The sequence below is a fragment of the Dendrobium catenatum genome, unplaced genomic scaffold, assembly GCF_001605985.2.
Source record: "Dendrobium catenatum unplaced genomic scaffold, ASM160598v2 original_scaffold_212897, whole genome shotgun sequence".
Taxonomy (NCBI): Eukaryota; Viridiplantae; Streptophyta; class Magnoliopsida; order Asparagales; family Orchidaceae; genus Dendrobium; species Dendrobium catenatum.
Genome location: NW_021531307.1, coordinates 424,092 through 449,225, shown reverse-complemented (window position 1 = coordinate 449,225; position 25,134 = coordinate 424,092). Strand labels below are relative to the sequence as shown.

The following is a 25,134-nucleotide window of genomic DNA, read 5'->3' as shown; positions in this document are numbered from 1 at the left end:
GTGCACCGTGTAAAATGCAATAAAACATATGCAAGTGCACCGTACAAGTACATTAACAAGCATGCTAGTGCACAGAATAACATGCAAGAGAATAATACAAATGCACCAAAGAATGTACAAATGCTTGAAGAACATACAAATATATAAGACAAATGCATATGGAACCGTGTTAAATGAATCATATAAATGAACAATGCAAATGCTACAAAGAAATGTGCACACCCTTAAAAAGAAATCAAGTTGTCAATGTCAAAACATTTGCATGTGGCTCCAACAAAAATACCAAGCACTCGAACTTAATGTTGGAGAATAATATGCGATCTAAAAGGAAGTACGAACTTAGGTTGCCCTCACTTTGAGATGCATGCAAATTTTTAGAAGTCTTGCAATTACTTTGAAAAATTGAACTCCTTAATGTTCAAACTCAAATTCAACATATACATGCTCTCAAGTCAACTCTTTCCTATAGGGCAAGATTATAAGTCCTATGTTTCAAGTTGGATCTCCACATCTTAAATATAGATGTTGACAAAACTTGAACCCCTATGATGGCCATATTAATAAGTAAATATCAATCGAATGAGATCTTATTTATCAAATTCCCCCAAACCCTAATCTCATTCACTTAAGATGTAAAATCAAATAAAAATGTAAAAATCAAAAGAAAGTTATAGAATTCAAAATATTTCAAATAAAGTAACCACCCTAAACTTAAAGCAAATATCTATCCACGCTCCATAATAGTTTACTGATGAATGTCCAATATTTTATTATGCGATAACTAGATCTCATGACAGTAAAGACGTTGCACATGTCTTTTAATAGGTGATTTGCAGCCAAATGGCATTACTAAATAACAATTATGAACGTGACTCTCTAATTGAGTAATTTCACAATAAAATGACACCATTAAATTATAGTTACAACCATAGCTTGAATGTGGCCAAATGGCCTTAAATCCCTGAAGTGATGAATTATAAAATACATTTCTAAGATTGACTTAAATTTGTCCTTTTAAACAAAAATCATCCCAGGTTAACAAGATCCCTTTGGATGATACAATCCACTGTTGTTTATAGGGATTCTTCATAAATGTTGGATTCATTACATCTGCTAACATGACTAACCTAGTTCCACGACAACCCAATATAATGGAACTACGAGATCTTAATCAGGTTCAAACTATCCTCTTTAATTAATAGTGGTAAAACTTGTCAACCCTTAAACACAAAACCCACTGCTACTATGCATTGAGCACTTATCACCTTTCGACTAGCCTTAATAAAAATTTCTCTCACATCATTGGGAATAGTTATTAAAATAGAGGTTTGCACCTATAAAAATTTTAAAACCAAATCTTAAATCATCACAAAATGAGGGCAAAGCTTTGAATAGCATCTTACCTACAATATAATCCACCTTTTGAAAAGTTCTCCCAAGCCGAGCATGAATATTTGAAGCCCGCAATATGCAAACAAAAGTATGACTCTTTGAAACATGAAATAGAATCTAATTTATAAAAATAGCAACCAAATCCGCAACCCATACATGCAAACGAACAAAATGTCAATATTAATGCTCTAAATGATAAGGTTGCATGCATCTTAATGACATAACATTCTCGCAAACAATCAAACTAGGATAATTTCAATTCTCTATGAACTCTACCACGCAAATTTTAACTCAAATGTAATGCCTAGAATGTTGTGCAAGTGCTTCAAAAAACATGCAATTGTTCACAAAAGTGTACACTTATTTTAATTTTGCAAACTCACTATCAAATAAAAGTTCAGATTATCCATGTTGCATGCACATTCTCAAGCAAGTCGCCTTACCTATAGGGATAGATTGTAAGTCCTACATTTCAAATATAATCCTCCTCATTAAGGACTGAAGTTGACAAGATTTACACCACGTTAACAAGCATCCTTGTAGCAAATATTTAAATAAACTTAAAAGATATGCAAGTGATGAACTAAATCATTTACTAGCAAGCGCACAAAGTTGACAAGGTTCAAATCAATAAAATGTAATAATAAAAATATCGTAAGCTTGTGTTGATTGAAAATCACAATCAGAGGGAATTCTATGTTCAAAATGCCCCTAAATATCCATGCAAATCAATTTGGGCCCATATTAAAGTAAAAATACAATAATATCAAGAAAATTATTAAATTCAAAATATTGCAGCAAAATTTACTGCTAAAAACTAAGAGCAAAAAATTATTCACCCTCCACAAAAACTTTGTAATGATGACATATTTATGATAACTTTAGCTCACAAAAAGTCAACATAATATCAAAATTATCATTAAAATCACTCTCAAAATGTCAAGCTAATAAAGTCATGGCACATGCCCACTAATTCGATAATTTTGCTATGAAATGATACCACAAAATAGTGATTTAATTGAAGTCCTCTAAAATAATATTTTTGTTGTTAAAAAACATTATTAAATTATGATCACGCCTAGAGTTTGTAAGTTCCCCAATGGTTTAGCCCCCCTTTAGTTGTGAGTCATAAAATATATTTGATATGGTAGAAAGCTCTCAATTAGCTAAGGTCGACATAAAATTATCCCCGTAAACAAACATCCACTTTAGATTGACAAGATTCTCTTGAATGATGAACCCATAATTGTCGACAAGGATTATTCAATCAAACTGAGTTGAGTATATTCATTGTTGACACATTATTCGTGTCCACCCGACTCCGATTGAGCCAATTTGAGCTCAATTGGGCTCAATCGTGCTTGATCATCTCGATCGAGCATTGTTAAAACCCAAATTCGACAGTAATCAGACCTAAATTAAGTCCAATTAAACTAAATTTAATCCAATTAAAATCAAATTGAACCCAAATCAGCCTCGTCGAACAAAAATCAATTCAATTCGGCACCAATTCGAGCTCAATTTCATAAAATTGGCTCAATCAAACTCGAATCGACCCAAATCGAATCAAATTGAATCCAATTCAAGCCCAATTTCAACCCAATTTTAATCCAAATTAGCTTGATTTGGCTTTCTAAATCAGGCATTTGAAATCAACGGCAAAAATTCACTTGAAAATCCTGGTCTGCACTGTTGTCGCATGGTCAGATCACGTGACCACCTCGATTTCAAGAGGATTTGGGTAGCTAAAGTAGGATTTCACTGAAGAAGAACGAAATCAAACCGCAGTATGTCGTTTCGAGTAAAGAAAGAGTAGGAGAGGGGTTTTCCTTTATAATTTGACATCCCATTTCATGCGTATACCCTAGAAAGTATGACATGATAGGGCAACATTTAAAATTGCGCAATTGGGTATTAAGGCTTTTTTTCGTGAGACAAGGCATAAGCCTCGAGGCTTTTTGGGGTGTGAGCCTAAAATAAAAAGTAACATATTGTAAATAAACGTTAAAAGTGATTTTTTATAAAATACTCAAATAATATATTAAAAGAAGAAATATTATCTTTCTATTGAACTATGAAGTAACACATTGACATACATATGAAAAAAAAAATTGCACAAGACATAAAGTGGCTACTAATAAATTTCATGAAATATAATTGAAATACAAATATTACATGAGTAAAAAAATATTAAATATAAAAATTGCATAAATATCATATAACATTAAGTCAACTCCAAATTCTTTCTTAGTTCCGTACTCTTCTATATTTAATTTCTAAAAAAGTCTGAAATAGTTGGCAACAACTGAAAAATCATGTTCTATAATTACTGAGGGATCTTTATTAAAATGTTTATTATAACAAATTGGTTTCTCTCCTATTTCATCCTATGGAGTCTAATATCTCCCAATATACTTCTTCTTCATTTATTTCAGGCATCTTCTTTATTCATAAATATTTTTTCATCAACTAAAAGATGAGATTAATACTCCAAAACTTTTAGAGGTGATGGTAGTGGTGGTTTGCAACTTTCAAGTGATTATTTACCGCGGCTATGACAGTGGTGGTTGTGGCGAAGGCGACAGGAAGGAGGTTGAGGAAGTTGCTGCGAGTCGAGTGTGCATGAACGTTTGATTTGTTCGGAACTTAGGATTTATGTATGTTTTAATAAAAAATATATATAAATAGGGTGAGGCGTAAGCCTCATGCCAGCGAGGCAAGGCGCGCCTCAAGGCTGGCCTCAACTAAGCTGAGGCATAAGCCTCATTAAAACAATTCGAGGCGTAAGCCTCGAGGCATTTTTCACTGGAATTGCACCAAGGCGGGCCTCAGGATGAGCCTCATATTACGCAATTTTAAACAATGGAATAGGGGCATTCGGCCTAACCTGCTTCTTTCATGCGTCCCCAAGCGAACAAGAGCATGAGGGAGAGCAAGCCTCCTGTGTGCGGAGCTGAGCAAGCAAACCAGAGAAGTTTGGCCCCCTTGCTTCGGCTTCCTAGCACGCGTACGGCATCCATAGACGAGCGACTACGAGACAACTTCCGACTTCGACTGGGAAAACCGAGAACAAGAGACCAAGTCTGTTTGCAACGGCCGGCTAAGCAAGAAAGCATGAGGGATCGAGCGTAGATCTTGAGTGGATATCTAGGGCGAAAATAAGAAGGGCCGCCACCTACAGCTTCTTCTTCTTTCATCCTTTTTATTGAGAAAGGGAAGTTTCTTCCTGCTATTATTACCCTTCCAAATAGGGGCGGAAGCTACAGTTTAAAGGAGGGTTGTGTTTCCAGCAATCAAGTGGAGGGAAGTGAAGAAGGAAGATTGTAAAGGCATTTGGAGTCTGAGTGCCTGCAGTAGTTCCATTCTACTGCAGCTAGAGAAGGGTAGAACGATCTCTCTCCCCCCAAAATCATCTATGGCGAGTTCGTGAAAGCCGGAGCAACTTTCAGAACGTATCAGACAACAGATTTCGCCTTCCATTATGTTGTTTCCCTTGATTGCAAGATGAGATGATATCTGCTTACGCTGTGATTCATCCCGGCAAGGTAAAACCTCAAACATAGAAAATCCTTAGGTCTTTTGGCCAAGGGTTGTATGGTTGACACTCCCCGTGCCTTAGGTTCCGAGAATCCCTTGCATTTTAAATTCCAAACCAAAGAAAATCCCATGTTTGCTTCCCCTTAGAAAATTCATGAAAATCCGGCGATTTTCAATGAATTGGTCTTATGTGAAAACTAAAAGGGCATGCCGGTGCACGTAGGGCATTTGGATTGCTATTCCTCATAATTCTAGCAATAAAGGCTGGTGGTGGGAATCTGTATTCCTCAAATTTTTGGCAATAAAAAAATGTGATGGTAACCTGTATTCCTTAGAATTTCAATAATGAATGCTAGTGGTGGGAACCTGCATTCCTCAGAATTCTGGCAATGAAGGCCGGTGGGGGAAACTAGGAGAACCAACAAGAGCGAGTTCCCTCAGGATAGGATAAAGTGCTTCTAATCTCTTTGTAGCCTCACCGTCGATATCCACAATCGACTCCATACTTAAGTAAGTAGCGTACTTCACCATCTGCATGCTCACCATATCTTCAATCACCGTAAGCACGCATTGGATCATAACATGAACTACCTTACCACAAAGAAAACCATCTTCTTCCTCATCGCATGCATCGTCTGGGAAACTCCACATATCATGATCGTTCCATCAGCGAGCATGGTTTAAAATTGCGCAATATGAGGCTCGCCTTGATGCCCGCCTTTGCGCAATTCAAGTAAAAAACGCCTCGATGCTTACGCCTCGAGTTTTTTTTATGAGGCTTGCGCCTCAACTTGGTTGAGGCCCGCTTTGAGGCCCCTCCTCGCCACTGGCATGAGGCTTACGCCTCACGCTATATATATTAAAACTTACAAAAATTTTGAAGAAAATGCCCGACATTGGACTCTATAGGATAGGAGGAAGGGGGGAGAGCAGTTCACCATAATGATGATTCAAATGAAGAACCCCTTAGTGATAACAGTGCTGATGAGTTATGAGTTCTTATGTGATATTTCATTGCTATTTATTTTTGGAAATTGGAATTATATGTTGATGAAAAGAATACTGGGATTTGGGAAAGATAGAATTTTGAGTTGAATTATATTTTATGTTGTCTTATTATTGAGATATTTTGATTTCACTTCATATCTTATGCTTTTTTATATTTTATATTATTCACTCATTAGTATATAAAAATTTTATCATTTTATGTTTACGCAATCTTTTGATTTTGAGACTTACGCCTCAAAACACCTTGAGGCTTACGCCTCGCCTCACGAATGAAAAACGCCTCAATACCTGAATACGCAATTTTAAACATTGTCAGCGAGCTTCGAATCAAACGAACTGACTTCAGTTCAAATCCAACCGGCAAGATTCTCAATGACAATTTTGTCAGCGGCAACGAAACAAGGCAAGAATGTGGGTTACGAAGTGGCATATGTCCGCTTTGAGGGATTAATCTGATTGGCTGAGATCTTGGGAGAGGTCGACTTCTACTATCCAGAAGAAGGTTTCAGCCTTCTTGTACATCTCCTAGATCTGAGGGTAATAGATCAGGAACATGTAGAAGCAATCAGGATTTGGGGCAAGGAGGGGCTCTTCAAGTGGAGGATTTGATGGCATGTATAATAGCTCTTCAACCGCTTGTTCCTTGCTAGTTTTGTCTCCAGCACACGCACGAGGGTTGGTCATCTCAGCTCAGACACGCATGCACGCACGCACGCAATTCCTGCTCACTCTCCCTCTTGATCCTCTTCTTCACATGGTTCGGCCCCTAGGTAGGAACGCATGAGAGCCACACACAGAAGACCGCAAAGGGGAAGCCATCTTACTTGTTCAGACACCCTGGATGCACACGAGCAGGAGCATAACGCAAGAAACAACTCACCCTCTGTACGCTCTCGTTTTTGAAGAAGATCTGAATGCCTTGCTCTGATACCATGTTAAATTCAGAGAATTGGAGAGGGAAAAAGGCTACCTCCTTATTGCAAAAAATTATCCCTATTTATAAATCTATACAAAATATCTTAATAAAGAAACAAATAATTATAGAATCATGCATAATTTCTCTAATATAATCCTTTTGCTGAATCAGCCACCCAAATATAGAAGAAGATCGGCATGATCCAGGTGAGCCTCCCACAGATTCCCATCTTAGCCATGTGAGCGAGTGTCAAGGGAAGGTTGGGATTTAATAAAGATCGGCGTGATCCAGGTGAGCCTCCCAAGGATTCTCATCTTGGTTGTGGGATCATGTGCAAGGGACAACTGAGATTTAATAGTCAGCCTTCAGAGAATCTTACTACTACTTTACTATTTCCTATGAAATAGATACAATAGCAAATACATTAAAACTACACGAGATTGTTTTAGAGTGAACGGTTTGATGATTTTAAATTAGCTCAGTCTTAAGATTCTATTAAAAGTTCAGCTGATTTAATTGATAAAAGATTTTAGCTTGATATTTTCTCATTGAGGCACTAATCGGAATAAAGTATTTCTCTAGTCTCCCATTCTTTTAAGATTCCAAGCAAATATCTCTGCTGATAATTTGGTATGCTGGACTTGGCTGATGGTTGAGTTGGCATGATCCACTTCTTTAAGATGTCATTACTCGCTTTATTTTAATTAATGTCATCTGATATGTTTTCTTTTGTCAATATGGGTTGTAGCCTTTTGTAATTTATCTTTTACACTAACTAGTAATAAAATTTAGTTGCTTCCAAAAAAAATATTGTAAGCTACGAAACCAAATTTATGTAGGAACTCTTAATAGTCAAAATTTCATTCATGAAAAATCTAAGATGAGATACGTAAGAAAACATACAAAAGAACAGCAATCGTATATTCCCAATTTTCAATCTTAACAAAGATTAGTCACATTTGATGCAAAATAAGCAAACATGCTTGCTTCATTCCAAATAATAATTTAATAGCCGCCAAATTTTGAAATTTAACAAAAAAAACTGAGTGAATATAAATTTTACAATTATCAAGATTCACACCAAATAAATTGCATTAGTCACGTATCATACTTAATGAAACTTTGATCACGCACACATACCAATTGCATGATCACAATTAAGAGGAAAACTGGTGTTTATTTCATTATTCAATGCTCAATTGCAGCCTCCTGGTGGGTCCTCTTTATAGCCCAAGAAGTACCAAAAATAAATAATTCCTCACAATTCCTCGTAATCCTCCAAAATCAAACCAATATTGTAAGTTTCAATTCACCACACTTAAAGTCGAGCAAAAACAACAGATTTTCAATCCTAATAAGATCAATCAAGTTAAACTTGTGAAATCCATGTGCATCATATCTCAATTCATTGATGACAGCATAACCTAAACATAAGAAATACTAAGCAAACTCTGCCTCATCAAACAAGGTAATGTCTAGTAGGCTTCAGAACATATTAACATATTACAGAACACCTATTTTAGTTCATGATTCAGGTTGCATGCAAATTATGTAAAATAAACAAAGAGACATGGAAGTATCATAATTACCTCATCTTTTGAAAGAAATGATAATATAGGAATAAGAATTTCAGCATCCTGCAACCGACATAAACCAAATATAACAGCATGATAACATAACATCATGTTAAAGTACGAAGAAATTTATACCTTCAATTTGGAGTTATATAACCTCTTAACAGATGAGATCAATTCTTGAGAGGGAACTGCTCCATCTGTTAAAATCTGTAAAACCTGCACAAATGGCATTAATGGAAATGTCATCTTCCGTGAAATGTGGACGCTATCAAAACCAACACCCAATCCAATGTATAAAGCACTTCCACTTGCATGCACACACGAAAAAAACCACATCAAATCAAGCACACAAAGAAGTAAACAAATCACAATATTGAATTTTGGTTTTGGAGGGGGGGGGGGGGGGGGGGGGGGGGGGGGGGGGGGGGGGGGGGTACCTTCTCGCACCAAAAAGACTTGGCAGTTGGTGAGGAGAAGGATTGTGGAAGGATGGAGATGGTGGTTCAGCGAATGAGAAAAGGATGATGGGTGAATCAGACATTAAAGGTGGTGAGGCTTGGTCTCCGAGTAAGAACAGCAAAGGAAGTATTGATAAGCAGGAGGCTATGGCGAACAACCTGCATCACTATCTTGGTGAGCAGAAATCTTGTTTTGTGGGTATTGTTGCAACCATGGTGGATGTCAGCATGAAGGATGTTGATAAAATAATTGGCAACCATTGGGATTATTTTTCACCTATCTAGAGGCAAATCTGGAAGAATTTTGGCCTCCTGGAGGCTGGACATTTCTGTTTTTTATTTATGGGATGCTAGTGAGCAATGTGCAATTGGTGAACTTTGTGCTGCTAATCGGGACTGGATTGTGGCTGCAGTTCATGCAAACAAAGATTACCATATTAGAAGGGCTCTGTGGAATTCTATTAGCAGCATCAGTGATTTGCTATGTAAACTATTTTTGGTGGGGATTTTAATTGCATTCTTTCTCAAGAAGACAAAAAGGTGGGAAGCCATTTTCTCACTCACAAGAGGTTCAAGAGATGATTGATTTCATGCTTGCCAATGATTTATGACACTGGTTTTATTGGTGTTCGTTACACTTGGACTAAAAATAAAATCTGGTACAAGCAAGATTTGGGTCCAGCATAATCGGTGCGTTATCAATTCTGAAGCTCTCCAGCAGCTTATGCAAAGGTTCAGCACCTTGTATGGTTAGCCTTTGATCATAGATGTATTTCACTAAGAACTATTAACTCCACTTCTTCTAGCTACTCGAGACGGTCTAGATTTGAGGATCTCTAGGTTTCTTATCCATCTATGTGGAAAATTGCATGGGACAAATGGCGTGAGGGTCATGGGTCAGCTGTTGACATTCTTCAAAGGAAGTGTGTTAGTTTAGAAATTTGAAAGCTCTTGTTTATTGAAGCAAGAACAAGCTGAAAAGAAATGGGAGATTGTAAGGTTATATTAGAAAAGGAGGTTGCTACTCTTCAGCAGTTAAAGTGCGGAGATAATGGAATTAATGCCGAGAAAGAATCTGCTCATCGAACTATGGTGAAAAAGCTTAATGTGGCCCTTGCTAGGCTCACGACTTCGTGGCATCTAAGGGCTAAAGCTCCGATGGATCAAGGAGGGGGATGTGAATTCTCATGTTTTTCATTTGTTAGATCGGTCCCTAGTGGACCGACCCGACTCCAACTGGCCCCTTCAAAGGGGCCTATTTTTTGCTACAGGAGGAGCGGCGGCACACAGAGAGAAAGAGAGAGAGAGAAAGGGGTGGGCCCACTAGGAATTCAAATTCAAACTATTTGAGGCATAGGAGAGGACGGTAAGGGCAAGGGAGTAATTTGGACTTTAATAATTAATTGTATGTCTTAAGTATGGGAGAGAGGATTAGGGTTAGGATTATGCTTGGATTTGTTTGGGGTTCTCTTGAGTTCTTTGGTGTCTTGGGCTTTAGATTAATCATCTAGAGATTGGGAGAGAACGATCCTCCTCTCGAATTGAGGATCCATTGTATCATTCTTGGTGTTTGCTTTTGCTTTGATTCCCTTATTACAATCTATTGTTTTGGATTGATTTCATCAAGATTTTTGCTTTTGCTTTGATTTTGTTATTACAATCTATTGTTTTGCATTTTAAAATTGGATGATTTTGGAATTTTTAAATTTTGGAATTTCTAGGTATTTGGGATGACATTTGAAATATTTGGAATTAACCCCTCCATTTGAGATGAGCATTCAACACAGCCATCATCGGGGTGTTTGGGGTCATTTCTATTTGTGGATTGAACCTTGTGGACACTGTCAAGTTATCGACAGAGGATCGGGTTTCGTAGGCTTTATGTCTTTGTTGAAGAATTTTCTTTGTTGAAGGCCTTATATGAACGTATAAAATAGATATTTCAATCGACATTTTGATTGTATATCTGTTTGATAGTTCGAGCCGTGCCAACTCCTATCTACCCGCTTAGAAGGATCGGACTCAAACTACACTCATTTATTGACTCGCGCAGCATTCCTAGATGTCACGTGTGTATTCAAGACACGTTCGCCGGTGCCCATGAGGGTGTTATTATACATGCCCTTTTTGTGTACCTATGTGTATACAAATTACGGTGCATGTGTGAGAGGCATTTTAAGATGTTTGCATGCAATATGAAGGGGTGTCCAACCACATAAGTGTTTATTATTGTTGAATGCGCGGGGTTTTATTTCAAGCTTTGCTAGCACCTTTTTTCTGCTTATATGAAGGTTGCAGATCCAATGGCGTGGCGTCGCGCTTCAACGGCCCATGGTTCTTACTATAGATTTCTTGCTTTTGCTTATAGGTGAATCATAGTATTGTCACCTGATTCCCACGAGATATCTTATTGTTCTAATGCAAACTCCTTTTTCTCATTCATCGGGAGGTCTTTTTAAGGCTTCTATAGGAATCAATAAGCAGCTCTTCCATTATACCATCATCATCATTTTCTATTGTTGGCTTAAATAAAGAATCAATCATTTCAACCTTAGATGATTGCATTATTTCTGATGCCCTATACTTTGAAATCAATGATTGCTGTTTTGAAAATAATCCTTTCCATGATCTATAATATTATGGATTTTGTACAATATGTAGCCTTCATAGTTAAGTAGTTAGCCTCTAAGATAAGTTGAGGTATCTAGGTGCTCTTGTCGTTCCCGACTTCTTCAATAAAAATAATAGTCCGATTGTCATAGAGGTATTGAAGGGATTTACATTTTCTTAAAGGAACTTTGTAACATCATGAAGTTTAGTTCGAATTTGCTCAAACATCTCTTTCATTCTGACAGGAGGTGTCCTTCTTATGGGAGGATTCTATCCGAGTAGGTACTTGTATTCCTTGGTTGAACAACATCGATAGAGGCAGTACCATAGCACTATCAGTGTGCATTATATATTGTGTTGCAATGTCAGACATCGAAGATCATTTGCCTTCCAAGGCTCATAGGTGTTAGAGATGTTTTCTCTCAAACAAAAGGCAAAGAAGAAACTTTGGAACAACAGAAAGTTTAGTTTGAATTTGCTCAAACATCTTTTACATTCTGCAGGAATAAGGGTGCCCTCCTCATACAAGGGTTCCCTTCGATGAGTCGGCCGATGCTTGTATTTGTCATATGCTCTTGTATACTTTTGTGTCAACAGGGGTCTTCCACAATGTACCAACTGTTGTTATCCACAAATAGATCGTGTTTATTTATAGGGATCGATTCTATTCAATATGATCTATGGAAGTGTTTGTAGACGAACCATTGCTCCTACATCATATCCACCTTTCACCAATCTCAGGTGGTATGATGATTGTACTTGTTTGTAAGGATGGGTCTTCCACTATTGATTGTCAGTGTTGTCATCTCAATCTATAGGCACACTGTTGTTTGTATCAGGACTCTCATTGATGCAAGTAAGAAACACTCATACATTTCACAATCAATTATTGTAGCTTGTGAGTATGGTGTATTCAGTTGCATGCGAACAATTAATGTTGACTATAAGGCATTGCCACTTTTAATGTCTGTTGTTTTTATATGAATTGTTGTGTGCATGACGGGCCCTTTAACATTGCTTGTAAACTGGGCCCTTTCACTCTACCGGTAAATTGTTGCTTGCATCAAGGCCTTCATTAATGCATATGGGACATACTCGTGCATTCTATAGATGATTGTTATTGCTTGCAAGTACAATACACTTGACCTCATAGGAACTGTTGTGGGAGTACGTTGTTTTCATCATGTATAAACCAGCATCATTCATTGTGTGCTTATGTATTCAAGTATTGATGATCGGTCTTTGTTTGTGATTGTTTGGATGTTGTGAGTTGAGTATTGGTTCTTGTTTGTATGCATTAAGGTCTTATTCATCACGAGTCCCCTGCTTGCTTGCATGTATTCATTTAAATGCATTAAATTGTTATTTGACATTTGCATTTTATCTTGATTGTGCATTTTAGGATTTAGGATTCAATTTCTTGTAGTTCAGTTCAAGTCATGTTCCATGTTGTTCATACAAGTCCTCTGCACATTTGGTTCAAGTTCTGTGCATTTCTATTCAAGAACAGGTCCTCTGTATTGCTGCTCGAGTTAGGCCTTCATTATTGTTCAAGTCTTGTGTACTTCAGTGCAAATTTTGGCAGCATCCCGACATATCTCCTGTTTGGGAGAAATGTAGGGAACTCGACCATCCCACCACGCTACAAGAGCGTGTATGGTAGGTGTCAAAGGTACACCGGGCCATACATCTTTTCATCACACCACGCTACAAGAGCGTGTATGGGGTCTTCAAAATTACTCATATGAGAACACAAGTGGCTTTCCCCACCACGCTATAAGAGCGTGTATAGGACTTACCCACCTCGCCACATGCGTCGCACCGGGCTCCCACCTATCATGCTGCGAGAGCGTGTATAGGTGGTTCTCCGGTCCGCTGCAAACACCGAAAATGAGATTTGGAACATTATACCTTACATAGTAGTGTCGGTGGTGCTGATGTTGAGGATGAGGATTGCACTGGCAGTGTCAGCAATGGTACTTGGTTGTCCCCACCATGCTACAAAAGCATGTATAGGGCCTACCCACCTCATCGCGCATATCGCACCAGATTCCCCCTTACCGTGCTACAAGAACGCGTATATAAGGTCCACCGGCTCGTCATGCACATCGAGAGTAGGATTTGGAACATTATACTTGCGTAAGAGTCATCGGCGACTGTGTCTGGGCAAGGTTGGTAGTGTCGGCACACTAATCGAGGCAAAGAGAACATTTTCTTTCCCCATTTTATTAATTATAACTAATTATAACTAATCATAACTAATCATAATTAATTGTAATAAAAAAGAATTAAAATTATCTTTATTTAATTATAAATAATTATAAGTTATTAAAATTCATTAAAATAATTAAGTATAAATAACCATAATTAATTATAAAATAATTAATTATAAGTTATTATAATTAATTATAAGTTATTAATTAAAAATAATTCTAATTAAAAATAGTAATAAATTAATCATAATTATTTAAAATTAAATTTAACTAAAATTAACATAATTAATTACTTAAAATTAATCACAATTAATTATAATGATTATAATTAATTTGATAATTATAGTTAATTAAAATTAATTAAAATTAACTTTAATTAAAATTAATCAATGAACATTAACTATAATTAATTATAATAATTATAATTAATTAGAATAATTACAATTAATTAAGATTAATTATTCTTAATTAACTATAATTAATTCTTTTGCTCTCCGCTATCTTGCCCTAAGGGATATTTGGCAACAGGATTTGGCCAAAGTAGTGCTCCAAATGGAAAAAGTTACCTTCACTACACTCGAGCTCCCGTTGGCGCCTCCGATCAAATGTTCGTAACTTCCGATTCCACACGAAGGGAACGTCATCAGGAGAACGAAGTCGAACAACAACAAAGAGGCCGCAGAAGCGCTCGATAGGGAGAAAGTTACCTTCACTGCATGTGAGCTCCCATTGGTGCTTCCGATCAAATGTTCGTAACTTCCGATCTAAAAGGTTGTAACTTCCGACGCAGTAGGGAGGCAATGTTGTCGGGAGAGCGAAGTCGAACAACAGCAAAGGAGTTGAAGAAGCTCGCAAGGGGAGGAAAGAAAAGAGCGGAGGAAGAGTCGTCCTTAGAGCTTCCTTCATTCGGGCTTTTAAAGATGGAATGAAGCGTCAATCCATAGCAGAAGCATCGTGGGTGATGTGACGTAAACGTGCGAACGACGTGCAACCGGGATCGTGCGAGTGATGGCTTCAGACAGGCAAACAAGTACTCAAAAAAAAATCTTTTTTTTTTTGTATTAGGTATATGGGTAAACAATTGAAAATCCAAGATTTGCTCTTCCTATTAATGGCTGCAGAACAGAGTGGAAACAAGCTTATTATGGCTTCAGGCAAGGCTGCTCTTTGTCACCATACCTCTTTATTTTATACTCTGAACATCTTTCACCGGTTATGCATCAAAGAGGACAGCAATTGGGGTGAACATCTCGGACAATGGGGAAGTATTTCACATTTACTTTATGCGGGCGATATTCTTTATTTGCAGATGCCACTATGGGAGCTGAGAAATAAGTTAATAGCATTATTCTTGACTATTGTTCTTGGACAGGTCAACAAGTTAACTGGAATAAGTCAGCTATTTCACTAAGTAGTGGCTTGGGAAAAAAAAAAAGGTGAATAGTTAAGTTTCTGAGTTTTCAGAAAGTTGAGGAGATGGAGTATCTTGCGGTAAAGATGGCGATGATGAAGCTTAAGGCAGCGGATTTTTCTAAGCTTCTGCTCAAAGCAACTAGAATGATTAATATATGGCAGAAATGTCAGTTACCAATTGCGGGTAGAATTGTGCTAGCCAGAATTGTGTTATTGTCTCTCCCACTTTATGTTATAACTAATATTGAAGTACCAAAGCAGATGATGTTGCAAATTGAGAGAATGTGTAGGCATATTATAAGGCAGAAGGATGCTTCTCACAAAGGTATGCATTATGTTTTGTAGGATATTGGCTGGAAGCCCGTAAGGTTGGGGAGACAAGGACTGCTTTCATTGGTGATCTAGAGAGGGCACCTCCATGCTAGATTGGAGGGCGATGATATTAATAAGCCAGACTTGCAACATAATCATATTTTGAGAACCAAATATGGTGGAGATGTGTGTTCTAGCAGAAGAAACAAGAGATATGTGCCGGCCTGGAACGTCTTAAGGGATGGAGCTTGTTAGTTGCAGCATATTACACGTTGGAAGATATCAACTGGGGCAATGGTTAGTACTCTATTTCATAATTGGATTTTTGATCTCCCCCTCGTGAAATGGCCAACATTTGTCAATTGTAATATTACAATGATTCAGTGGTTGCGGATTTTATATGTAATCTCAAGAATGGGATCGCAATAGCCTTCAAAATTGTTTTGGGTCTACTCCTGTGGAACGAATTAGTGCTCTTACAATCCATGTTAGTGTAACACATGACATCCAGGAGCTTAATAAATCCACCAGTAACAAAACCGTAACAGCTTTGGCTTTTGAAGAAAATTTTCCTGCAGGTGATGACGGATGGAGTTGGATTAAAAAGCTGCACTTACATACCCGGGATACGATTTTCTGGTGGCATATCCAGCATGATGCTATTCCAACATGATTGGCTTTTAAAAGAAGGCTTAGTGATTCAAATCTGTGCCTTTGGGGCTATCAGGCTAGAGAAGACATTGATCACATTTCATCTATTTCTAGTAAGCTTGGGATGGTGATACAGGCTCTTGCAGCTTGGGCTATTCACGGGCAGCAGGCTTTGGATTTCAACACGTTAATGGCTCACAGCTTAAATGTTGGGCTAATGAGAATCCCATGTTAGGCTGGATTTTTTTTTTTTTTAAATGTTAGGCTGGATTTACTGTCATTCGGTGTATCAAATTTGAAGGGCTCAGAATATCAAGAAGCATGGAAGGTCATTCAGGAGACCGTTAATTCTTGGTGCAAGTGTTTTGGCTTCATTAAATAATTTTCACATTCAACCTCTTATGGAGCAATGGGGTAGTACCACTCGGTCTAATCAGCCGCAGTGCCCTCCCACTCCAGAGTGGATCAAAATCAATGTTGATGGAGCCATGTTATAGAACCATTCAGCAGGAATGAGTGTTCTGATTAGAAATGATAAAGGGGATTTGATTGTGGCTGTTGGGAAGCATACAAAAAATTGGGACAGCATTCAATTTGAGCTTCAAGCCAATCTTTTTTTTAAGGAGTTGATAGAGACTTGGATGTAGGAAGCACAAGGTGTCTTTATTGAAGGAGAACTTAAACATCATCAAGTGGCAGCAGGAGTACATGAACGATATTAAATGGAGGCAACAACCACAGCTTGGGAATGAGTTTGCTTTTTCTTTCTATATTTCATCATATAGTGTTCCATCATGTTGGGAGTAATTGTAATAAGGCTTCTATTTTTGCGCCAAGCTAGCACTTGTTGAATCCTTTGTTTGGAAAGGGGTTGAGATTGTTAATCTCCCCTTGTCCTTTGTGAGGTTGTTGAGAGAGAAAAGAGACTTGATAGTATCTTTGTAATTTTCTTGAATTATTTTATTTTATTAATGCAAATGCAAATTTCAACAAAAAAAAAAACAAGCAATTGGAACTTTAAATAGACTAGGTTTTTTCTATCCTCTTGGAACATTTGTAAGCCTATTTGTTTAAAATATAAACCCTCTCGAAGAAAACAAGGTTTAGCAATCAGCCAAATAAATTATCTTTATCCTATGGATTCTGCCATACATAAGAAAATTATTATTTCAACTGAAGAAGAATACAATAAACCCTTTTGCTCCAAACAAAATGTGAAATTTCATCACTAGCAAGTAGAGCAAAAGTTCTTAGTTGATGTTTGACCTTTATGGCTCATCGACTACCACAGAAATTAGTTTTATTCAGAAGGAAGTAACTGCAACAATGTCATGATACAGGTTTCGAACTAAGAATGGGAATGTAGTTTCACCATCTTAAGTAGGCAAGTGAAGTTTTTCACTATTTCAAATTATAGATCCATTTTCAATCTTCTGCCGTTGAAATGCAATTATTATAAACAGAAGCTAATAGTAGAGAAAAATTATTGCCATAATCATAATTTAAATTTATGCTACAATGGCTTTGCGATTTTTCTTCATTTTATGAAGTTGAAAACAAAAAAACTATGTTGGTCATGAAAGCTATAGAAAAAAAAAACAAGATAATAGAATAAAAACCAGCATAAGTAAGCCATCGCTTCCAGGAGGAGGATCCAAGACAATGCTAAGGAGTTCAGGTGATGATCCTATTGTTCGGACCAATATGGGAATATGCCGATGAACTGCCTGCATAATTTCGATGATCAGAAAATGAAAGATGGTAAAGTACTTTTTTCCAGACAGCACCTACTAAACATTATGCATGACAAGGGAATAGAGAAAACCTCAATCGCAGCCTTAGGAATACGCTTGTAAATAGCAAAAATTTGCCGGAGAAGGGAATGCTTCTGTTAAAGATTAAATGAACATTAAACACGAAAATATACAAATAAGAATCCTTATATAAATGTTTAAGACACAAGTGTGCAGATGGTACCTTAGTACAAAGTGCAAAATAAAGTGAAATACATCTTTGGGCTTCTAAAAAAGAAGATGCAGCACTTTTTATTGAAAGACCCTCAGATACGGATTCGGTATTCACAGAACCAGAAAACGGTGGCACTCTGCTAGAGGGCTTTCTCAAATCACCTTCCTGTGAAGATAAGAGTATAATACAAATCTGTAATGAGAAAACGGATGTTACAAAAACATACAACTACAAAAAATACATAGAATTTAAAACATGGGCTTAGAAATTTCGATTGCATATGATAATCTAAAGTAATATTCAAAGAAAGAGAAACTGATAAAGTTTAAAAGGGTCATTTGTGTAACTTTTCTTTGTAGGGGACTGCATTTATGTTTTTTTCTGCAGGACATTTTTGTAATTTTATAATTATTATTTTGGGAAAGTTGGATAATTTAAAGCCATCCCCCTATTGCAGCATTCCTCAGTTTTTAAGAATAGTTGTAAGATATTTTTTCTGGTTTCAGGATGATTCCCTGTTCTAAGAGAGGTGGAGAGGGAAAGTGGTAATGGTGGAGTCTTCCGACTCCGCAAAATCCACTCAAAACTCAGGTGACTATCTAGCAGCTGAAATCTAAGGCCAGGAGGCCCTTAGAAGACAGAAATTTAGGCAGGAGCACTCTTTTGGCAATCAGGTATAGGGGAACAGCAGCTGATCTCTATTCTTTGGGTGCTTACAACCTAGGGATTGAAGACAGCGAAGTTACAGCTCAGCTCAGGCATAAAAAAGGAAAAAAACCAAGGGCAAAGTGAAAAGAGAAGGTAAGCTTTTAAGCGACGCGTGTTTTGAGATAAAATCAATCGAAGAAAAGAATAGAAACAGGATCCAATAAAAAGGAGGAATTCTTTTTTGGAAAAAGATAAGTACAACGGGATTCAACATCCAAAAAGAAAAGGAATTCAGAAAGTAAAAAATTCAAATCAAAACAAAATGAGAGGAATAGAAATAGAATAATAATAAAGAAATAATAAATAGGATTCTAGAAATTCTAGGAAGATAAGAATATATAATTTCTTTACCCATTTTGGATCGAATTTGGCGGCATGGCCGAGTGGTGAGATATATTCCACATAATTTTGCAGGAGGCCAGCAGCCCTTCATTTAATTTTTCTTGCAGGTTCGACCAATGCAACAACGGGATGTTGGGAGTTGGAGAAGAGCTTCTTGAATCCTTCAGCAGGCAGATGTTCTAAATCTTAAATGATGATTTCGGCAAGAAATTCTGGAGGTTGTCCAGGTGCCCGCAAAACCTAGCATCCAACAAGTTACAATGTGATGAATTCAGCCAGCAATCATCAAGCATCGATAGCCTTCGACTAGCAAGGAATCATTGTCAGACAAGGTTTTGAAGGACGGAATAACAAGTTCTTGCAATGTTATCACTCTTTAATAATCTTGCAAGATTTCTAACCATTCTCTTGGTTCCTAAGTGGTATCAAAGCCTAGAAGGATGCTACCAATAAGGAATAGCCAATATCCAGCTCAAGAAGTCACAATGGAGGGCTTGCAGCTGAGAAATTTAGCATTTTCAACAACTTGTATTGTATGAGCAGCAAGAACGAGAGGTACATTCCTTCACCTCATATGATAATCAAGAAGACAGAGAGATAGAGAACTCTTTCCCTCAAATGCTACAAGAATCAGCAGAGAAAAAGTCCTAAAGGGAATAGATGAGAGTTGCAACAAAAAAGTGCCAACGGATTGGTGGGTCAAATTGGTGGCCATCAAGTTGAAGAAGAATACCTCCATTTTGTGGGAGAATAGCAAAATCATAATGTGGGAATAGATGAAAGTTGCAACAACGGTGCTTACCCTCTCATTTTCATCAAGATTCCTTAAACTCCATAACTTCCAACATAAATGGTCGGCGGTAGAGAAGTACATCATTAAATTTAAGCAATTTATGCTTAAGTGTGATATGTCAAATCCAAAGGAGCAAAACATTGCAAAATTTCAGGATGATTTATAAGCCCCAATAGCCGAAGTCGAGCAACTTCAGTAATGTTGGACTCTATCCGGCATCACTAAGCTAGTTATAAGGGTGGAAAGACGAGCAAACTACCAATTATTTTCCACCAAAACTTATACAAGAAAGACACAAAATGACAATGAATCCCATAATGGAACAAATCATTTTCCACCCTGAAGTGTTCCAGCCAATTGAACCCCAGCTATAAACAATAGTAAGGAAAGTACTTCCACCAACTAAGCTCAACTCATCAAGCCATTCAGATGTTGGGGTTCAGGATCACTACAAGTTCAAATTGCTCAAATCAATAAGTCATTTCACTCGTTGAAAAAATACCATAAGAAAAAGGTGACAAAGAAGATGATAAATCATAGAGTGAAGGAGAACACATGTTGCATGCAAATGAAGGGAAGTTGTTATTGTACAACGAGTGTTGAATGTCTGCATCAAGAAAGAATCAGAGTGGCTATGCCATAACATATTCCACACTTGGTGCACATCTAAGGGAACTGTGCCCCGTCAATATCAGAGAAGTCACGAGAACACATTTTAAAATGAAGTTGAACCTTCCAATGCTAGCGCTTCGAATACCTTGCAAGCTCTCTAAGTTGCAAAAGGGAAATGAAATCATAGTGAATTGCTTGGTGCAATTTTCCCTTGGCAAAAACTTTAAGAAAAGGTATGGTGTGATATTATTCTGATGGATGCTTGTCATTTATTATTAGAGATAGTGGCAAAACAATAGGCATGATACTCAAGACAATTACAAGAATGCATTCAAGTTGGAGTACGGTAAAACGCCAGTGATAGTTATACCAATATATGATTAAGCTAAAAAAAGAGCTATGAATGGCATGTTGGTGTCCAAATCCATGTTCATGAGGGCTATGCAAAATTTCAAGTCTTCTTATGCCCAACTGGTTCTGGAAGAAAGTCAAGAAGATGAGCAAGCACCAAAGGAGGTCCAACCCTCGTTGCACAAAACCAAGATGTGTTTCCTAACAATCTTCAGTCAAGTGTGCTTTCTATACACGATGTATATCATATGATTGATTCCATTCCAGGAGCTGTTATACCATATTAACTAGCATATCAAATGTGAACAAAAGAGTATGAAGAATTGCAACATCTAATAGAAAAGCACCTAGCCAAGTGGCTAATATGAGAAAATGTCAGTCCGTTATATTATACCCGCATTGTTGGTTCCAAAAAAAGTTGGCGCTTACTGAATGTGCATTAACAGTCAAGTTGTGAACAAGATTGCCATCAAAATCGCTTCATGATACCAAGGCTGAACAATCTTTTTATCAATTTCACAGAGCATCACTCTTCTCCAAGATGAAGTGTGCCAGATACCATCAAATATGCATGAAAATGGGAGACAAAGGATAGATGGCATTCCAAAACAAGGGATGGAGGGTACAAATGGATGGTCATGTCATTCGACCTCTCTAATATGCCTAAACAACTTTATGCAAATTATGACACAAGTCCGTCTGTTTATTAACAAGTTGGTGGTGTTGTACTTCAATGGCATCTTGGTTGATAATCATATTTTGGAGTATAATCATATTTTGGAGGAACATTTGTAGCATTTTAAACAGCTATTTAGAGTGTTGTGTCAAGGGACGCATGCCAACCCCAATAAAAGTCAATTCTTGGTAAAACAATATTTAAATTTTTTGGTTTTCATCTAGTCCAAGAATCCAAATAGATGGATAAATGGTCAAAGCTATCTTGGAGTGACCTATTCCTCAGTTTTTTATGAATGTGCAAAGCTTCCATAAACTTATATTCTATAGATGCTTCATCAAAAACTTCAGTTCAATGGCCACCCCATCAATGAAACTACTTAAAGGAGATAAGGGATGTTAATCTTGCTTTAATGCCTAGACATACACCATTACCAAATTTCTCATGATGGTTTTTCCAAGCCAAGGCGACCATCGAGTTACATTCTTTAATAACCATATAAATGAGGCACGCCGCAGATTCTCCATATATGAAAAGGAATTATATGTCATTGATCAAACCTTAGAGTATTAGAACCATTATTTTTTTTGCTCATAAGCTTGTTTAAAGATCATGAAACCCCTAAGCACCTTAACATTAAAAGCAAGCTTAAGGGAAGGCAATATCAAGTGGGTTGAATTTGCAGGTGATTTGGATTTCTGGGTTCATCAACCATTTTTGTAGAAAGCTCGAGCCTCATTTTGCTATATATAGCATTCTTTTTTAGATGCTTTCCTGTAGCATCAGTAGAATGTTCCTAGGTTCTTTTGTACTTTTGTGTAGTGGAGACTTCTTGCTCTTAGGTTTTTCTTTCTTATTTATTTTTGTAGCTCGTTGGAGCATAGTGAGCGATTAGTCTCCCTTAAGGACTCTGCACTTTTTTATTACTATTAACGCGTAAGCCCCTCTATGGGTTTTAACAAAAAAAAAATATCAAGTGGGTTGAAATTCTTTCCACCTTTCAATACATCTTGAAACACAACCCATGTGTCAAAAATAGAGTCGTTTATGCCCTTAGTCTCATGCACAACCTCCTCAACACTCTAGTAAAAGGTAGTTGGGTTTGAGATGATCAAAGAACTTAACCTGATGATGAAAATTTTGGAAAATGTGACAGCAATGCTAAGAAGGTACTTTAAGTATTTCCACCTTCAAAATAGATATAGAGTTTTTGTAAATAGATCATGCATTCCTCAATGCTAGCTATGAAATGCTATGTTATTTTAATATCATGAATGAGGGCTTGCAAGCCACTTCGGGCAAGACAAAATCATTACCCTAGTACATGAAATTTTTTTTTGCCTTTAATCTAAAGGAATGTAGATCAGCTTGTCAAGGAAAGTCAAATTTGCCACGTCATACGATCAAGAAGCCATAGAACAATGTTACCCACATCCCTTTCGACACCAAAGTCATCATAGACAAACTCACGTGAGTATGAATTTTGTGGTAAGACTTCCAAATTCCTAGAGGCACTACAATTCAATTATGATGGTGGTAGACTTATCGAAGATGTTGCATGTCATCCCTTGGCAAAAGAAAAGTGATACTTCATATATTGTCAATCTATTGTTGTTATTTTTGAGAGATTGTATTCTTATATAATATTACAAAATCCAATCAAAATATTTAATTTTTTAGCACTTTTGGAAGAATTTATGGCAAAAAATGGGAATCAAGCTTCAATTCAACTCTATTTATCATCTACAAACAAATGGGTAAGCAAAGGCTGCTAAGTAGGGAAATTTTTTTTAGTGCTTTTTTGACAAAACTATCAACAATGGGATCTTATTTCTCACAAGCATAGTCCTTTGAAGTGGTGCATGGACGAATCATATTTCTCCCATTGAACCTATTATGTTGATTTCTAAAACAAAATTTAATTTGGATGTACATAAATTAGTAGATAAGATCAAGAAGCTCCATTAGCAAGTATGGGATATAATTATTAAAAAATTACAATAAAAAAAAACATCTACCAATGTCAAGCTAACCAATCTTACGATTCAGCTTGATTAAAGAAGATCAAGTTTGGATTCATTAGGAAGGAATGTTTACACCATGTCCTTTTGCAAAACTTAAAAACTAACGCCAAGGATCCTTTTCAAATCATCAAGCATAAGGAGAAAATTCTTAAAAGATTGACTTGTTGAGTGATACTAATATATTTGCAACATTCAATGTGGCAGATCTCTCACGCTACTATGAATTAAGAAGTTGTTCAAAACATCGAAGATGTGTCATCTTCAATCCAAAGTGCAAGATAATTTAAAAGGTCATTTTGTGATTTTTTTTTTTTCTTTGTAGAGGATTGTTTTTATTTTTTTAAGAACATTTGTGTAGTTTTGGAATTCATAACTCATGTTTTGGGAGTATAATCTCTATTTAAAATCATCCCCTCTAATAGCCTTCCTAAAGTTTAAGAAACATTTCCGGTTATTTTCCTGATTTCATATGTATGCACGGTTCTGGAAAAGGTTGAGAAGGAATGTGGTCATAATGGAGTCTCAGACTCTGCCACAATTGATGCAATCAAAAATTTGGGAGAGGGACCCAAATTTTTTATCACAAAAACTAACTCTTTCTAGAGAATCTATTCCACGTCACGCTGCCGCCGGCTTCCGCTGCGGTGTCCCGAGTCCTGCAATTGCGCGTCCCGCGAGCCCCGCATCCCGCAGTCCGGTGTCAATTTCGAGTCTCGCGTCCCGCGGGTCGGGTCGGGTTGACCCGAAACGGATCGGGTTTGGGTCCAGAAAATCAACCTGTTTGCAAAAACGGGTCGGGTCGACCTGAACCCAAATAGTGTCGGGTCAGTTTCGGGTTCGACCCGAACCCGACCCGTGACCCGAAATTGACACCTCTATCTTACAGCCCAAGGATTGAAGACAGCTGTATTACGAGTCAACTCAGGAGAAAATAAGGAGAAATCCCGAGGCAAAACATCTTTCAAGTTTTCTTGTTGGCGTCAATCAGCCCTTCTTTTATCTTGCTGAAAGGCTCAGCCAAGGCAGTAACGTGGAGAGTAGATGAGGTTTGGAGGGTAGCTTCTTGAATATCCCAGTAGGTGGCAGGTATTCTGATTCTTGCAGGTGGCTGCAACAAGAAATTCGGTAGGAAAAAAAGCATACAGCTATTTTCCAGGCGCTAGAAAACCTCCCATCCAGCTAGAACTTTGCATTGGAGAATTCAGCTAGCAGCCTTCAAGCGTCAGTAGCCTTCAACCAGCAAGGAGCTATTGTCAGCCAAGGTGCCCATCACTTGGAAGATGGAAAGTCTAGAGAACTAAGTCTTCGCTGCTTTTAAAGGGTAGAATTACATGTTCATATAATTTTATTACTTCTTAAAAGTAAACTTGTAAACATTCTAGCCGCTCGCTCGGAGTCAAAAAATATTCCAGGCACTCCATGCAAATTAAACATATTAGTAGGATAATCTTCCAGGAACCACAACTCTTGAAGTATCATCAGCAGCATCCAAAAACAAGGCATGATCTATATATATATATATATATTAGATAGACTGAAGTACAGTTTTACATATAACATTCGATCAACAATC

General features: G+C 37.3%; 1 protein-coding gene across 5 annotated transcripts in view; it reads right to left on the bottom strand.

The window, feature by feature from the left end:
* Positions 1-25,134, bottom strand: part of LOC110092056 (symplekin) — a 127,880-nt gene that overhangs the window by 60,754 nt on the left and 41,992 nt on the right. For 4 of the 5 annotated variants that reach the window (XR_002302552.2, XM_028692489.1, XM_020816411.2 and 1 more), the window contains 5 exons: positions 18,065-18,247; positions 17,913-17,975; positions 17,707-17,814; positions 8,563-8,646; positions 8,443-8,490 (listed from right to left, as the gene is read on the bottom strand). Coding sequence is in view for 4 of the 5 variants with exons in the window: in XM_028692489.1 (XP_028548322.1) it covers positions 8,443-8,490; positions 8,563-8,646; positions 17,707-17,814; positions 17,913-17,975; positions 18,065-18,247 (486 nt within the window). In the remaining variant the exon portion in view is untranslated. The remainder of the gene's footprint in view (positions 1-8,442; positions 8,491-8,562; positions 8,647-17,706; positions 17,815-17,912; positions 17,976-18,064; positions 18,248-25,134) is intronic. The other variant, XM_020816416.2, reaches the window with a different exon arrangement.